Consider the following 18529-nt stretch of genomic DNA (forward strand, 5'->3'; position numbering starts at 1 on the left):
ATTTGTCACATTAAAGGATATTGACTTAATTTACCCAGGCCTTGTGTTTGTGTACACATGTAATGATTGGCACTTAATTTAAAAATCCATAAAGCTAAATGAAACTGAAATGACTTTTAATCATTTCTCACTGATAAATAAGTAGATTTGATCCCAAATACCAGAAATTTGATATTTTCTTAACCAATAATGACACACTTTTCCTCTTCATTTCAAATATTCTAGTTTTATTTAAGATATTTTTCCTCTCTATTTTCAAGTTTTGTTTTGAGTACTTTACTGTTAAAAGTTTAGTTTAACATTGTATTGTAATTATATCTAGGATATTTTACTTACTTCAATATTAGTTTTAGGACAGGTACATTTCTATTCGTATTATCATAATTTTAGAAGTATGTTATGGTTTAGTGCTAAATCATCCAACATACTTTAATTTCAATTTCAATTATTCAGTATTTTTCATCAAATAAAATTTATACATTCAGTTTGATATCTTAGTCATATGGGGATGGAATGTGAGAAACACATGTAAATCTCGGGTAAAATGCCAGGTAAGAAAAGGGCAGCTTATATGAAAAGAGTATATAATTGCCTTGCTATTGTTTCCAAAAACAACAGATTCCTAATGTTAAAAAATGTTGGCACTCGGAGAACACCCCTCGTCTTAGTATGTTCAACATATACACCAAGTTTCATTATCCTAGTGTAAATGCAATCAATTCAAAGCTGTTCTCTGGAGACGAAATTTAAACAAAGGGCAATAACTCTGTTATCAAGTGGTTGCGAGCCCTGAAGTTTTGTAAACTGCACATTGTCTTAGCAAGATCAGTATGCAAACAAAGTTTCAATATCCTACTTTAAATACAAGCAAACGTATGCTACGGACATGAAATTTCAACAAATGACAGTAACTCAGTTATTGAGAGGTCCAGGGCCTCGAATTTGGTACAAAGCACATCACCTTACTATGACCAATGTATACACTAAATGAAATCTATCTTTCGGATTAGAAACATCTTCTTGGCTGACCGTTGACTATTGAAGTTACATACTCCTCATATTACAATTGATGTCATAAAAACATTAATTAAATACCAACACGCCAACATAATGTAAACTCGAATTCCATAAAACTAGGGCAAAACATGAACAAAAGAAATATGCACACGGAGGCTTCTGGAAAAAGTACAATGAGAATAAGACCAGGTGTTCCAAGCGTTTAACGAAAGATGTCTTTAACAAGACAAATGAATCGAACTTATAACTAACTCAGCTGTTGTATCTTATACAAATATTTTCATATTTGATAATTTTTTACCAACTCATTTCTCTGACTTTCTCCTTTTTTCATATCGTCATTAAGAGTGGAAACTCACGTTGCTTTATTTTAAAACATACTAAAATTTCTTTGTATCTCTACAGATGTTCGATTTCAAAAGAGGCAACAATAGCGTCATGTCTTAGCAAACTGAATGTGTCCCTGGACATGTACAATTCGTCTAGGCATCAATGTTTAGTGGGAAACTCCACAGACCTTCTACCAGTGGATCCAACAGTCGAATTCTGGGAGTAAGCAATTGTGATAGGCATTTCATGATAAAAGTGACAAAAATGTTATATATCATGTACTTCCAATTTATATTTACACAATATTAATTTTTTATGTATTATAAATGAAACTACAAAAAATTATTTCAAAAATCAACTTTTACTGATATTTTTGTTGTATATGAATACCTCGTATGGTTTGTTCCTCAAACACTTGCTCAATGGAGTCTGCAATAAAATATTAGTAGTTATGATTTATTTTAAATTAATATGCAGATTGAGTTTTATCACAATTGATATAGTAGCACAATTTTATGTAAAACCATTTCGGCATAGTGGTTCTGAAATTAACATCAAAACGCAAATAAACATGTGGTAAGAGAAATGGTTGTACTCAAGAGAAATTGGTTTATCCTCGCCTTAGTTATGGTTCAAGATGTCTCACTTCATTTCTGTCTTCCAGTAAATTAATATATTTTGTCCTAATATCAAAACATTTCATGTTGTAGACGGCATGTTATCCAGATGTCTAATGGGATAGAGGATAGTGGCGGAATTGTGTGGCAAATCGCTCTTAGTTTGTTTATAGTGTGGGTAATCATCTACTTCTGTGTGTGGAGAGGTGTTAAGTGGAGCGGTAAGGTAGGTACCTAAGTTTACATAAAATTTAAGGTATCTTTACTTTTTGTAATATTCTCATGAATGAAACAAAACAATACCATGCTGCTTAAGGATTCTGCATTGTTGTTTTTTTTTATTTATTTTTTGAAATTTTTTTCTCAAAAGATATTTTTACGTGTCCTAAATCAGAACAGTCATGTCTGGGCACGTCAAAACGCATGGCTGTTTCCTATCAAAACTTACCTTTACTTTCACTGTTGCAAGATGAACGCGATTTCTGTACAAACTGATTACTCAAGGTAATAAAGAAAGTTTTCCCATTGTCTAATTTTTTGTATCTGACTTACTAATGGAGAACATTGTCACATTTCTTTTTGTAATACAGGTGGTATACTTCACAGCAGTTTTCCCTTATGTGGTCCTGCTGTGTTTGTTGGTGAGAGGACTTACGCTAGATGGTGCAATCGACGGGATAACCTATTTCCTTATCCCTAATTTTGAAAGACTTGCTGATGTACAGGTAGCATTTGTTTGTTTTCAAAATTCAATATTTCCCTTATCCTCTTAATTCAAGCAATTCATTTATATGGAAACAACGTTGTTGTTATACTTGCTCTTTCCAACACAACTAGATTCCATTCGTGTGCCCGGAGTAACGAGGAACTTCTAGTAGAAGTTTATTTCATATTCTAACATAAAAGATATATCCTCGCTCCCTCAGCAACAGTAACTTAAGTCTTTGGCACATTTACGAGAAAGACCTTTAAACTGAAAACACATTCATTTAGCATTCCTGCTCTCAGGAGCGAAATTTTCTCCCCCACTTGTCAGAATTCTTAATGGTCTACACACGTCAAAAATTCCAACTTATGCCAATGACTAATTTTTACAGTGTTTGTATTAACTACGTTTCATGAAGCTTCTCTGCCCACACATCAGAACTTAATTACTGACCTAATGCACAATAAAAGAAGAGGTCATATGTATGTATGTCTCACAAACACTAAATCAAAAGCATACATAAACACGTAATCATGGGAGTACAAGTTAAAATTCTTATCAATTATTCGATTTTAATATCAATTATCCCTTTTTTATGTATCAGGTGTGGATAGATGGAGGAACTCAGATATTCTTTTCTCTTGCCGTTGCCTTTGGCGGGTTGATAACACTTGGAAGCTACAAAAAGTTTAATGATAACTTTTACAGGTAAAATCATTCATTTTCATGTCGATAATGATAAAATATAGCTTCTTATTAGTATTAAAAGGTGCGTCATCTGCACAATCGTGAATACTACTGGTGAACTTTTAGTTCCAAAGGTAACCTGCTTGCCTCGTTTTAATTCATTCGTATAGTGGCACGTCTTGGAATATACACATGCAATTGAAGTAGTTCTTAAGATCATCAAAACACGTGTATAAAAATTACGAAAGTAATTAAATTACGGGGCTAATGCGCCCTCCCGTCTATGTTCTGACATTGTTTTCGATAACTTTGTGTTAACGTCAGTTGCCACTTGGGATTTCCAAATGAACGAAATAACTGTACGAGGCAATTTAATTCATTGGGTTTATCTAACTATAATATTATTTGCATTAAAAGGTGCTAGTCACTTATGAGTCTTTTGTACAATCTTCTTACGGTTGAAGTTGTCATCATTTTACTAGAAAATACCACCAATCTATACCTACATTAATATTGTTCAAATATTATGTTTTAGGGAGTTGAATTGGTCTTTCAATAAATAGATTTATTCCTAAGTGGAATTTTAAAGCAAGCTATAAGAAATAGGATTATCAGAATCTTGGTTTAACAATTTACCTGCAATAGAAGCGATTTTTTTTTTCAGGACTTATAATCGTTAGCTGGTCCGATTTTTTATTTTAGAGACAGTATCATCATCATGTGCATCAACAGTGGCACCAGTATACTAGGTGGATTCGCAGTGTTCTCAGTTCTCGGATTTATGGCGCGTGAACAGGGAGTTGACATTTCAGATATATCCACTTCAGGTACACGAGCGCCTCTCTCTTTCTCTTATTTTGTCTAGTGCAGCACGACGAAGTATATTACCATGCTGTTGTTTCATAGATAACAGCAATATTGCTTATCACACTTAGAAACCATGGCCTAAGTGATTCCAGGAGAAAGGGTCAGGAATGCTTTATCAAAACTTTGATGTCATAACATTGATTTTATTTTACTACTATTTTATTTCAGTTGACATCTTCCGATGTGCATGATGTAAACTAAAAAATCTTAGAGCGAGCACAATGATATATGTTAGCAGAATGCATTGTTGTCAGGTAGCAGGAGTGTGCTGCTGGCATTGTTATGTCATTGCTTATTTACGTATGAAATAGGTCATTTTGCATTGATGAGACGAGTCGCATGCGTTAGCCGTAAGTATATGTACCATTTCATATCATCTTTCAACATCCAAGTCCTCAAAATCATATATTTACCTTTCAATTCTATTCCTATCACGGACTATTATGTATATAACGCAGAGAACTTTCTGAAAAGTACTTCATGATCTTATATGTACAGAGCTACAGACACGGGAAACGATATTGTACTTTTTCTACAACACATATTTAACTCTTATGGAGTTACTTTAAAAGAAAAGAGGATACTTAGGCGCGTTCCGGTCAACCTTTGCGCGGTGAAGTGAAAATGACATCTCTCACTGCATGTAATAGGATGCGAGTTTTCCAAAATCAACACATTTGAAAGTGAACTTTGCCGACGTGAACTCATTTCGGTCTTACTTGCCTGTTCATATGAGTTTGTTAGGGAATGGATCACACGATATTAATCGGAGTAATTTGACAACTTAATACTACGCCAGTTGACAAAATACCTGCTTTTGGTAGGTCTCTGTCTATATGAACAAGTATATCATCATTAATGAACTATTATTTTAATTCTAAAAAATGACATTCGGCGGTCCGATCTTGCCGCTCATTGAGCCTGGTTTCTGTCCTTGCAATATTCATGTTCATTTCCATTTTATCGCGAACATGTACAAATAGCAGTGTTCGCATCAAATTTGTTTCACTTTTCAATACAATATGCATTTGTTTCGAACAGTTTAGTTTTTATTCCGTAATTAAATGGCAACACGAAGTAGGTTCTTACTTATCGCTGAGTAAACATGCTTTATTATCTTTCTGAATCATTACACAATATAGATGCATAAGGTCAAGATGTCAAACTCCAATCGATATTTACTGTTCAAGAACGTACAGTTTGATTTCAATTACATCTTGCCTTTACGCAGAGTACATAACTGGTCAATTACCATAAGAATTTCTAGTAGGTTGTTTTTTCCACACCTACAGAAAAAAAACTATCGCTCGCGCGTCTTGTGCGTTGCTATATGTATTCAATAAGCTTATGGGGACCTTAATTCACATTCAGGTATGTCGCCTATGCATTTTGTTCAACTACATTTTTTTCCAGCATGGTGACTTGATAGAATTAGTACATATTTTTCTGCACAAGCTGATTTCTATAACGGTGACAATTTGCTTGCACATATGTATTTTGAGGAAGAATTGGGTAATAATCCAGTACATGCTGCTTTCTAAAAGTCGAAAACAATTTGTTTCTTCTGCAGGTTCTTTCCCCCGTTGACGACTCCTGTAATTCAAATAAGGCCTGAATTTGGCGTTCATGTAATGCAGACTATTATCATAGGTGTCCAGACAACCATAGTGACGATTACTTAATAATTTAACAGGTACAGCATTGGCTTTCCTCACCTACCCGAAGGCAGTTTCGTTGATGCCAGGATCCAGCTTTTGGGCAGTGCTGTTCTTTTTTATGCTGTTTTTGGTTGGTATGGATAGCTTGGTAGGTTAACACATCAATAACATTTTCCTATGCTCAGCGAAAAACGCAAACTTTTCTTCTTTTAACCTACAGAAGTTTTTAATATTTGATTATGCCAAATAGGATTTTCTTATCTTCATTTCCGAAGTATAATATTTTGGCAACAAGCATTACTTTGAGAATAGTCATAGTAAAATGAAACAGCTGTGTGATGTAGTTTAATTCAATTCTAGCCATATACTGCATCTCATTTGTATTGAAAGGCACTTTTACTCAACCCTTCGAGATCCCTGGATGCTACTACATGTAGTATGCCTTGTTTATGCCTATCTTTAATCTTAGTTGTGCCTTAGCCTTACATGACATATCTATTCTTATGATTAGCAACACTTATTCTTAATAAATATCAAATATTTTACCAAAGTGATCTACTCGCACAATTTGAAGATATATATTAGTTCTCTACTAATTTGCTTAGTTTTCTGTCGATACCTAGAACCTAATTATAAAATTTAAATATATAACAGTTTCTCGGAGTCGAAGTAGCCGTGACCATGATGGTGGACGCCCTTCCTGAGAGGTATAGGAAGACCTGGATTCGGATGTTATTGACGGCCATATACTGCCTGGCACTGTTCCTCGTTGGGTTGTCTATGACGACAAGAGTAAGACCTCGATGATTTTTTCCAAAGTTCTTGAACTGAACAGTTAAAACGCTCTTAATTATCTATTGGTACATGTTACTGGTTTACCGCTTTTCTGGTAGGATTGTAAATATCATTTACATTTGTGAAAGCTAAAAAAATTGCAGTCCACGCTCAAGTCAATTAGAATAGGTACGACCACAGTGTACAATGTGATAAATAATCAGTGTTGCTTACTAATGGAGAGAAAAAAAGAATTCACCAGTCAAGACATTTCCTTAGAAAACGATAATCATTTATTAGTTCTATCTTTGTATAGATTACAAGGTTTGTAGTTTTCTAACTGCAGTATTTTGTCTCTACGTAAATAGGGAGGAATTTACATTTGGATCCTGTTTGACAACTTCTCTGCTAGTGGCATGGTATTGCTGTGGGTCTGTTTCTGGGAATGCATTGCAATTGGTTGGGTATTCGGTACGTATTCAGCCTGACAACATATGTCTATCTATCCGCGCAATACTTCCACCCTAAGAATAACATTTCCTATAGTTTTAATCCAATCAAGTTTGAATCATATATTAACTTGAAAATCAAATAAGGATGTAAATGATTGGTAGCCGTATATTTTGATTTAGAATCTGAATGACATGGCAAAATTCCCCATTTCCTTTGTAACAAGAACTGTAACACATAAACAATATATTCCCAAACCAACAATCGCTGTTTATCTTAACAAATTTTACCTTTGTCCGCAAACGTTTTAAATTGTATTGATAAATATAAACGAAATCAAATGTCCATGTATTTAATGTCAATTGTTACACCTGTGTATATAGAGACATTAAACGTTTCGAACAAACACTCTTTTTATAACAAACATTTCTGTCAGCTACTTAAAAGAAGAATAAAGAATATAGAAATACAATGCTGTTAACAGGCGCCGATAGATTTGATGACGTCCTGTACATGATGTTGGGTTTCAAGATCAACCGATTATTGTTGATTTGCTTGAAGTTCATCACCCCCGTCCTGACTACGGTAATAATAATTAAAATACATCATTCAATTAAAGGGATATAACTCGCACTTATATTTTATCTCTTCAGACACTAATCATAAATTGATTTGCACTTTATTTTCGGGATACCATTTTGACGTCATTTTGGTAAGTGTATATACGAAAATGGCGTCACATGGAAATTAACAATGTAGATAATTTTGCATTATTCTCCTATGGATATTATTGTACAAAATGGCCAAATCGAAGCCAAGAAAATTCATGGGAAAAGTTTGAAATATAAAGAATATATCATAAAATAAAAAAAACGTAAAAGACTTATGGCATGTTAATGTAACTTAATGGTAGCGGGAAAAAAAACTATGTATTCCAGGTTTCGTTGCCAATAGTTCACAGAATTCTCGTATTTAATATCATTGTTATGACAATATACTTCGTATTTTATGTTTGGTTTCAAGGGACTGTTCATATCGCAACTTGCGTCATTACGACTAGGTAATTTCGGATCTTCCTATTCCTATCCGCCCCTCGCTCAAGCCTTCGGTCTTATGTTGTCCTTGTCATCAATGGTATGCGTTCCAGCTGTTATGGTTTATAAATTACTGGGAACCTCTGGTACGCTTATCGAGGTAAGTCGACTTCAAATATATAAAACAACTGTTAAAACTAGACCTTATTGACCGAAAATACTCATGTGTGTGTAGATATATATAGTTTCAAGTATATCAATTCTGAAAGTGGCGAATTTCTACTTGCGTAATGTGATATTTTTCCACCAAGAGATGCATGTAGAACAGTATTGAATATTTCTGTAGTGAATGCTTCCTCAGAGACAACATCGAGTCACTCAATATTATAACATAATATATAATTTTTGTTATCTGTAAAACTTAGGAAATGATTTAACAATGTATTCATAAACAAGTATCAAACCCCTCCATTTTTTTCAGCGCCTGAAAACACTGACAACTCCAGTTATAATGGAAGGTCGGATACCTGATTCTTGGAATTCAGAATTGAGGAGATTCACAAAAAGTTCATTAAACAAGAAAGAAGAGGAACATCTAATGTTGTAACTCAGAGTAAAGCACATCTATTGAATGGGGAAGTGAATTTAAGCTATATAACATAGATATTTGGAAAAGTTGAAGAGCAATTTATTAGATAATTTAAGGGATGGATACATCATTTTCATAAATGTGGACTGGCGGTCAATTAATTAACCAATGGAAAAATAGACAGATGTATTTATTACTCCGCTGGGGTTTTAACAAATGTTGCCAACGCTAGTGAGCTTACTTCTCTATATTTTACAAGATTAATCATTAAGCATATACAAGATGTATAATTAAGTTTTTAACAATTCCTTTAGCAGACTGTGATGCTGCGCTGTCGATATCAACTGATACACATGTTGAATATTATGAAATTTGTTATAAATATGGCCTTGACATCATCTTGGATGGTCATGGATTTACATGGTGGCTCTTGTTTATGAAGCAAAATACATTGTCATTCATTATACATGTTGTTATTTTCTTGTTCTTCAAGGGTCTTCGTGCTAACTTTCCATTGGTTATATTTTCTGTTCTTTACATCATTTTTCGGTTTCAAATTTCAATATACGTAAATACAATCTTAAACCACTTCTTTTTTAATTTTATTGAAAAAAAAACGATACAGATATAAAAACAACTGCAAACTACCAGATAGAGAAAGAGACACACAAGAGCAGGTCTCACTCTTCTTGTAAGTCAGGTGGATAATTGATTGTTACCAAATATGGACAATTAGGTGTCTTGCAGCATTTGACTGGATGGGGGTTGGTTGGTTCGATTTAGATTCTTCTAACTGGGTGGGTGGAAAAGAAAGTTCTTTTTAATCAAAATAGCAACAACCATGTATTGTTAGAAGGGTGGAAATCAATCATCTGAAAAAACTACCAGTAAAGTCTACGGGAGATATGCAAGACTCTTGCATCTTGGTTTGAGGTTTTTTGTCACCCCCCCCCCCCCCCCCCCCCCCCCTGCAGTCATGAAGGCTTGTTAATAATCATACAATGTCTTCATTATTTGTTGTGTCATGCATGTTTGATCAGAATGGTAATGAATTTGCAGGACAATTTACAAACAAACCACAATATCAATCATGTTTTTAACCTAATATTCAAAATTCAAATCAACAAGACAATCTCTAGGCCTGTCAGGTCTATCTTAAAATCAAATTATTTTACTTACTTCTACGGAGGGTATGTTTGGTACTTTTGTGTTGCTCCATGATCATCGGCCATGGAATGTATAGATGTGACATGGTAAATAGGCTCTAAGAGGAACTGAATGTGTTTGATCTACTGAAATCAAGTAGTGGATGTGTTGTGCGCCACATGACATCTGTGATACCGACGTACGTGGAAAATGATATTTAGCTTTGAATGCATGAAAGTGTGATTGTGAGTGTGCGGACATAATTTTGAATTTCTTTCATATGCATATAAATGAATATAACGTTTATAAATAAACTTGTAAATATTGCATAACATATCGTCCTGTGATGTCTCAGCTGCCTACTGATCGTCCAACGTTACACTGTGTACACTTATATCTTCCTGTTGCAGCATCTGTACAGACACATTTATAATCACATCCATCATCCCATTTCTCACCAGTTCCATAAGAATTGCCCTTATAAAAGCACATGTCTGCAATCAAAATGGAAAATAAAAGAATAATGTGTAAGAGACACTCTTAAGGATAAAACATTCAGTGTATTTTACTCTTTTGTGTTTATGTTTGTTGTAGGTATTTCTTTCATATGACATTTCATACGAAGATGAAGTTATTCCATGTAATGTGAAAAGCAGTTTGAATAGCTAACATTTCTGAATGTAGCCCCTTCTGCTGCACCATGCTACCACAAATCTATTTCCAAAACATATTTCAAACATTCCTCTTTATAAAATCAAGAGTTAATAGCTAGTACACTGTCAGTATACAATTGGGTAGAATCGTCACAACTTTCTGACCACCCAGTCATTGTAAAACATAAAAGTGCTTTATTGTTCAAAATTGATCTTGCGTAAAATTTGTTAACGCCAATAGAAGTATGGTTACAGTACTGAATGTGTATAGGTACATCAATGAGCTAAAATGGAGAGACAGACTAGATGATTGTACAAGGCACTTGAAGAATGAAGAGCTCCAGTAATTATATCTATCCTGAATGAGAGAACTTTTCTCATACTAACTGGGAGGAGCAGTAAAAGATATTATTGTTCCAGTGAAGACGAATACAACTTTAGGACAACACTGTCCAGGCACCTTTTCCAATTTCAGACTGCTTGGTAGATTGGTGAAGATAGGACACCTTGTAACAAATGAATATAATCACATTAGTAAATACAAAACTGTTTAAGACATTATTTAAAGATAATTCTGTATGGAACTGATTAATATATCCACATCTTTACTTAACATATAAATGTTTATAAGGATAGTGTGATATAACATTTGTTTATCCCTAAAATAGGCCAAAGCCAATCAACACTAACATGTAACAGATTTTTTTTGTAGGTTTATTAATCATCAGTTTAAAGTTAAAAAATAAATCACAGATACAATTGTATTTGCAATCATCCACCCAGCTATCTCCAGCTTTGTAAGTTTGACCCTTGTATGTACAGCCATTTCCTGTCACAGAAACAAATCACATATATAAAATCAACCTAATTATTTCTTAGCAAGGTGGTAATACCTTCTTTACCTTTAATGGTTTGAAACTTGCATTAACAGTAAACTGTCTTGTACACAAGTTTTTGATTATATTTCAAAATAGTATCAGAATTTAAGTAAAAAAAATACTATAAATAAAATATTTATGTACAATTTGTGATCATTCCACCCAATAAAGCACACAAAGGTCTTCAACATATACTATATATATACAATTGTTCATTAATGCTCATAAAGACAGACACCTACAAAAACCATGAATTTTGTCAACTGGCGTAGTAAAAAGTTGTCAAATTACTCCGACTAATATCGTGTGATCCATTCCCTAACAAACTCATATGAACACGTCGGCAAAGTTCACTTTCAAATATGTTGGTGGTGGAAACATGCATCCTATTACTTGACTTGCAATGTGAGATGTCATTGTCACGTTACCGCCAGCTTGATAAACTTGCAACCAAGCGACAGCCAGTAATTTGAAGACCTTAAAATATGTATTATGGTATACCGAAACACACCTATGTACCCGCTGTGCTTTTAAAGCAACTCTATAAGAGTTTAATATGCGTTGTAGAAAAAGTAACCCTCTTAAGAAAAATACTTCTCAGAAAGTTTTCTACGGTATATACAGAAAAGTCCGTAATGGGAATAGAATTCTGCCTTCAGGAAATTGAAAGGATATGTCTTTTATGTTTAAAATATGTTTTATGGAATCTAGTTGTGATGGAAAGGGCAAGTATACACAACAACGCTGTTTGCATATAAATGATATCAAGTGGATAAGAAAAATATGTAATTTGGAGAATTAAGAGGAGAATATTTCATTTTGAAAACAAACAAATACTACCTGTACATCACCAAGTCTTTCAAAATTCGGGACAAGGAAATAGATTATTCCATCGACAGCACCATCTAGCGTAAGTCCTATCACCAACAAATATAACAGGACCACGTAAGGGAAAACTACTGTAAAGTATACTACCTGTATCACAAAAATGTGACAATGTACTTCATTAGCAAGTCAAATAAAAAGTAGAAATACGTAAACTTTATGTATTTCCTTGAGTAGTCAGTCTGTACAGAAATCGCTTTCATCTTGTAACAAGGAAATATTGAATAAAGATTAATTTCGATATTAAACATCAGCAATGCGTTTTGACGTGATCAGGCATGACTGTTCTGATTTCTGATACGTTCAAATATCTTTTGTGAAAAAATTAAAATGAAAAACAACATTAAGTTAACTTGTTCTTGATTTTAATCCATGAGTATATTGCAGAAAGTAAAGTTATGTATACTGAACAAAATAAGTTAAGGATCATAAACTTGAAACAGTGCAGTTTTACATACAAATAATAATATGATTATATTTTAAATTTTAATGACAGAACATTCATTTTAGTCTTTAATTACACAAAACAAATTCATTTGTGGTAATTGCTACCAAGAGCAGATAACCCTGAGTAACAGCACCCTTGAAATCAAAGTGTAAGAGGAAGTAGAGCAAGTTAATCATGTAGACAAGGAAAACTCATCAAACTGCAATTGGCAGTTTAATAGGCAGTATGACCTCCGTTGACATCAATAACTGCCCTGCAACGTCTGCACATGCTCCTTATTAGTCGTCGGTGGCTGATCTGTGGGATGCGCTGCCATTCCTCTTGCAGAGCAATCATAAGCTGTTGGCGGTTCTGTGGCGGATTAGGTCGAGCTGAAACCCGGCGTTGCAAGGTGTCCCAAGCATGCTCGATAGGGTTCAGATCAGGAGAACGACTTGGCCAGTCCATGCGAACGATTGCTTCACGTTGAAGATAGTCGTTGACCACACGAGCACGGTGAGGACGAGCATTATCATCCATCAGAATAAAATCATGGCCAACAACTCCTGCAATGGGCCTTACTATAGGGTGTAGAATCTCGTCCCTGTATCGAACAGCTGTTAAAGATCCATTGTCTATGATGTAGAGGTCTGTATGGAAGTCAACACTGATCCCTGCCCAAACCATCACTGACCCACCACCAAAGCGATCATGCTGGACAACACAGCAGTCTGCATAGCGCTCTCCTTGGGTTCTCCATACCCTCCTCCTACCGTCATGGAAGTCAACACAAAACCTAGACTCATCTGTGAACATAACATTTCTCCAATGACGTAATTGCCAATTCAAATGATGAGTGGCCCATTGATGTCTGGATTGTCGATGACCTCTGGATAAAATTGGTCGGACTGCTGGTCTTCTAGCTCGTAAATTAGAGGCATGGAGTCTGTTTCTGATTGTCTGGGATGAAATCCTTAGATTTGTAGCACGCTGAAACTGAAGATTCAAGACAGGAGCACTCAAAAACCGCTGACGTCGTGCCGTGATGCAAATGAATCTGTCCTGTCGGGCTGTCGTACAGCGTGGTCGTCCAGATCTGGGGCGTTGACGGACGTTATTTGTCTGTTGATAGCGATTCCATAGCCTACTAATCACGCTCTGAGAAACATGAAGCTGTGCCGCCACATTTCGTTGAGTTTGACCAGCTTGAAGGAGCCCTATAGCTCGCGCGGCTTCCATATCATTTAAATGTCTTCGCATGATTAGTTTTTCAAGTTTTCGTTACAAATTGATTAAATGTTTCCAAATTCAACTTTTTTTAGCTTAGAAGTAACAGAATCAAAACCTGCAAGATTCCTCTGTAGTAATAGACCAGTCAGTTTTTCACACCACCATAGTTAACTAGAGCGGAACGGCAAGACCTTCAGATGCACGTGCTTTCACGTTTGACATGACTTTAGGTACATATTGCAGAAACTACGAGTGCAATTACCGGCAATACATGATTTGAATTTTTAAAGATATTATGGTCACAATTTATGATCCTTAACTTATTTTGTCCAGTAATGAACAATTTACTATTGTATAAATATGAATTAAACGTACATGATATATAACCTTATTTTCACATCTATCATGAAATGCCTATATAAATTGCTTACTCCGAGAATTCGACTGTTGGATCCAAGGGTGAAATGTCTGTAGAGTTCCCCACTAAATATTGATGCCTAGACGAATTGTACATGTCCAGTGACACATTGAGTTTGCTAAGACATGACGCTATTGTTGTCTCTTTTGAAATTGAACATCTGTAGATATACAAAGAACTTTTAGTATGTTTTAAAATAATGCAATGTGAGGTTCTACTCTTAATGACGATATGAAAAAAGAGAAAGTAAAGAGAAATGAGTTGGTAAAAAATATCAAATATGAAAATATTTGTATAAGGTAGCTGAGTTCGATTCATTTGTCTTGTTAAAGACATCTTTCGTTAAACGCTTGGAACACATGGTCTTATTTTCATTGTACTTTTTTAGGAGTCTCCGTGTAAATATTTCTTTTGTTCATATTTTGCTCTAGATTTATGGAATTCGGGTTCACATTGTTGGCGTGTTGGTATTCAATTGGTGTAACTGATTTAATACCAATGTATTTATTGTCAACCAAGAAAATGTTTCTAATCCTTAAGCTAGCTAGTGTTTACATTTGTAATAGTAAGGTGATGTGCTTTGTACCAAATTCGAGGTCCTGGACCCCTTAATAACAGAGCTACTACCATTTGTTGAAATTTCATGTCCGCTGTACAGTTTTGCTTGTATTCAAAGTAGGATATTGAAACTTTGTTGATACAATGATCTTGCTAGGACAATGTGCAGCGTACATAAATTCAGGGCTCGCAACCACTTAATTACAGAATTATTGCCCTTTGTTAAAATTTCGTGTTCAGAGAACAACCTTAAATTGCTTGCATTTACACTAAGATAATGAAACTTGATGTATACGTTGATCATACTAAGACAAGGGATGTTCTTCAAAAGCCAACATTTTAACAATAGGGTAGCGTTGTTGAAGGAAACAATGGCAATCATATACTGTTTCATATAAGCTGCCTTTTTCTTACATGGAATTTTACCCGAGATTTTCTGTGTTTCTCACAACCTATCCTCATATGATTGAGATATCAAGCTAAATATGTTAATTTAGTTTGATGAAAAACATTCATAATTTAAATTGACTTCGATCAACAATAAAACATATATTAGATTAAATCATTATGTTGGAAGATTTAGCATTAACCATAAATTACTTCTAAAATTATCATAATACAAATAGAAATGTACCTGTCGTTAAACTAATATTGAACTAAGTTATATACCCAAGATAATGTATAATATTAAAATTAATTTTAAACAGTAAAGTACTCAAGCAAAACTTGAAAACAGAGAAGAAAATATCTTAAATATAACTAGAATAATTGAAATAAAGAGAAAAAGTATGTCATTATTGATTAAGAAAATATCACATTTCTAATAATTGGTATCAAATCTGCTAATTTATCAATGAGCAATGATTAATAGTTATTTCAGTTTCATTTAGCTTTATTAACTTTTAAACTAAGGGTCCATCAGTACAACATGTGTAGACAAACACAAGGTATATATAAATAAAGTCAATAACCTAAAAGGTGACAAAATAAATTATTGTTATTTAAACTTTACATTCAAAATTAAATAAAAATCAAGACATTCAAACATTTCACAAGATATATGAAATAGGTTTCTTCAATCTTAATATGATTTAGAGAATAAAGTTGACTAAGAATTGAGTATTGTTTAATTTTATCCTTAATTATTTATATGTAAAAAGAAATATAGTCATAAGAACATAAACCTGACAAAGATAAATAAAGATGTAAGTAATGCCAGTTGCTGAGTGCAAACAGAAGAGGCTCCACAGGTAAAATTACTTGTTGGAACTAGAATTACTTTAAGGGAAACGACTTTACTCGCTATCAAAACAAACTGCCCTGTAGGGGATTACAAATTAATAAAAGATTACTAAAATAAAAAATGAAAGGATTAATTACTTTGATTATTACCATTTGTTAAATTTTCTTGTCCTGTGCATAACTTTGCCTGCATTAGAACTAGGACAAAGAAACTTAGTGTATACATTCAGCATACCAAAACAATGTGAAATGTATCAGTATTAGAGACATCAACCCCTTCATTATATAGTTATTGCCTTAAGTTAAAATTTTGTGTCCGGACCAAAAATTTGCTTTCATTGAAACAAGGACAATAAACGTGATGTACACTTGATCATACTTACGGAATGTACAGTTTATCAAAGGACTTGGTAGGACGAGAACTGAAAATGACTGTAGATATCGCCGTTTGACAAAGTGCATAAGAATATAACAACTGTTTTCTATTGTCAGCTTTAGCCTTTCCCATAACTATTGCACCGTAAAAGGTAGAGCTTTCATATTTGGCATGTTGGTTCCTTGTGACAAGACCTTTCTGGTGGTACCAATATTCGTTAACATGTGACAAGGAGCGTGACCTATGACCTACATTTGAAAAACGTAAACCTTGGTCTTAACTATTGCAAAATGAAGTCACGTGTTTCAAAAAATCTAGCATAGTGTAAAGTCTATACGGCAGCAGGGCGTCATTAGCATAGCAACGTGCAAATGAACACTATTTCGCTATTTGACTATTTGACACTACATGACCTTACCTACGTCATAATTTGATCACGTCCCCTAAAATGGATACTAAAAGTTACACGAGGAATATACAACGTGTTTGTTTTCTTTTTTAAGAGCTATTAACATTACTTTTTGACACAAGTAACTTGCAAAGAAACAGATATATGTCAAGTAATGAAGAAACAAATTTTCCCTCTTGCGATATTTTGAAATTATTTTCACACTACATGTACATGTTTAGGCGACAGATCTCATCTTATTTCAATATCTTAACATCACTCATATACACCAATCATGTTTTCATTTGGGTTATCTTGAGAACAGTACGGACACCATCAGTCTTCAGCAAGATACCGTTCAGTACGATATGAGTGTATTAGCCCTTTCTCAAATATTTTCTTTCAAACTTCCAACGTATAGATTCCATGCCTACCGTATGGGTCATACTAAACACATGTGCTGGGCTGAACAAAAAATATACCATACGTACAACTTGTAATCCTGCATATTATGTTTGATGTATAATTAAGAATTTGAATGTTTCTCTACTTCTCTAATCATACAAATAAATCATGATTCAGTCGTGCTGGTTGGGTTTCGGGACTTTTTGGGATGTACTTCGTCCCTGTCCTGGACGTACCCTCTGGGGTCCTCTACTGATGACATTATACAGACTTCATCAAACTATGTATTGCTCTGTAAGGTAACTCTTTTTATAAAAGGTCTGTTTAATTTGATACAAGCGTTACCTTTTAATATTCAAAGTAAATATTGCATATTTGATGTGACCAGTTTCATAATGGTTTTTAGGTCACCTGAGGAAAAGTCTCAGGGTGTCCTATTGCGATCACCTTTTGTCCGGCGTTGTGCGTTGTGCGTCGTAAACTTTTAACATTTTCGGCTTCTTCTGTAAAACTCCTGAACCAATGAAATTTTATAAAAAAAAACGTTCATGCCTTAAAGCGCAGCATAATTGAAAATTATTTGGTCCCTAGGGGTCTGAGGGACGGGGCCAAAAGCAGTCAAATTGACTGAAACTTCAAAAATTGTCTGCTCAAATCCCAGGTATAGTAGAATCAAGTACTCTTCGTGGATGGAAAGGCCTTCAGATGCTTTACCAAACTTGTAAATTTCATGAACCCAGGATCTCACCTTTCCCCCTGGGGAGGGAGTACAGTTTACTAAACTATATGGGAAAATGAAATTTTTGATTATTATTTGTTTATTTTATGTTGGAATTAGTTCAAACCTGATTAGAAGTATTAGTTTAAGAAGACAGTTTGATGCACATTTGAACTTCGGCTGATTCCATGCGCTGTTGTGCGGGGCCAAAACTGGGTCAAATTGACTGAAATGTCTTCATGGATGGAAAGGCCTACAGATGCTTTACCAAAATTGTAAATTTCGTGACCCCAGGGTCTCGCATTTCCCACTGGGAAGGAACTAAAATTGACTATAGGTTGTACCCGAAAAGTTTATTTTTTTGATATAAATTGTTTACTTTCTCTTGGAAACAGTTCAGATCTGGTTGGAATTATTAGTTTAAGATGACAGTATAATGAGATGCACATATTGACCTCGGCTGACCCATGGTGTGG

At 34.4% G+C, this 18529-nt stretch overlaps 1 protein-coding gene across 1 annotated transcript; it reads left to right on the top strand.

Annotated features, from left to right (window-relative positions):
* Positions 1 to 1422: 1422 nt before the first annotated feature.
* Positions 1423 to 8747, top strand: LOC132555156 (sodium- and chloride-dependent taurine transporter-like; the record flags this gene model as incomplete). The annotated part of the gene is made up of 11 exons (XM_060219504.1): positions 1423 to 1569; positions 2058 to 2190; positions 2555 to 2689; positions 3275 to 3378; positions 4060 to 4184; positions 5918 to 6030; positions 6537 to 6674; positions 7025 to 7127; positions 7591 to 7691; positions 8130 to 8300; positions 8622 to 8747. Coding segments are annotated over 11 exons (1396 nt in total), but the record flags the coding sequence as incomplete, so codon positions are not given.
* Between the last annotated feature and the right edge of the window lie 9782 nt (positions 8748 to 18529).

The sequence above is a fragment of the Ylistrum balloti genome, unplaced genomic scaffold, assembly GCF_031769215.1.
Source record: "Ylistrum balloti isolate Yb309-2 unplaced genomic scaffold, AGI_CSIRO_Ybal_v1 Utg370456, whole genome shotgun sequence".
NCBI classification, from domain to species: domain Eukaryota; kingdom Metazoa; phylum Mollusca; class Bivalvia; order Pectinida; family Pectinidae; genus Ylistrum; species Ylistrum balloti.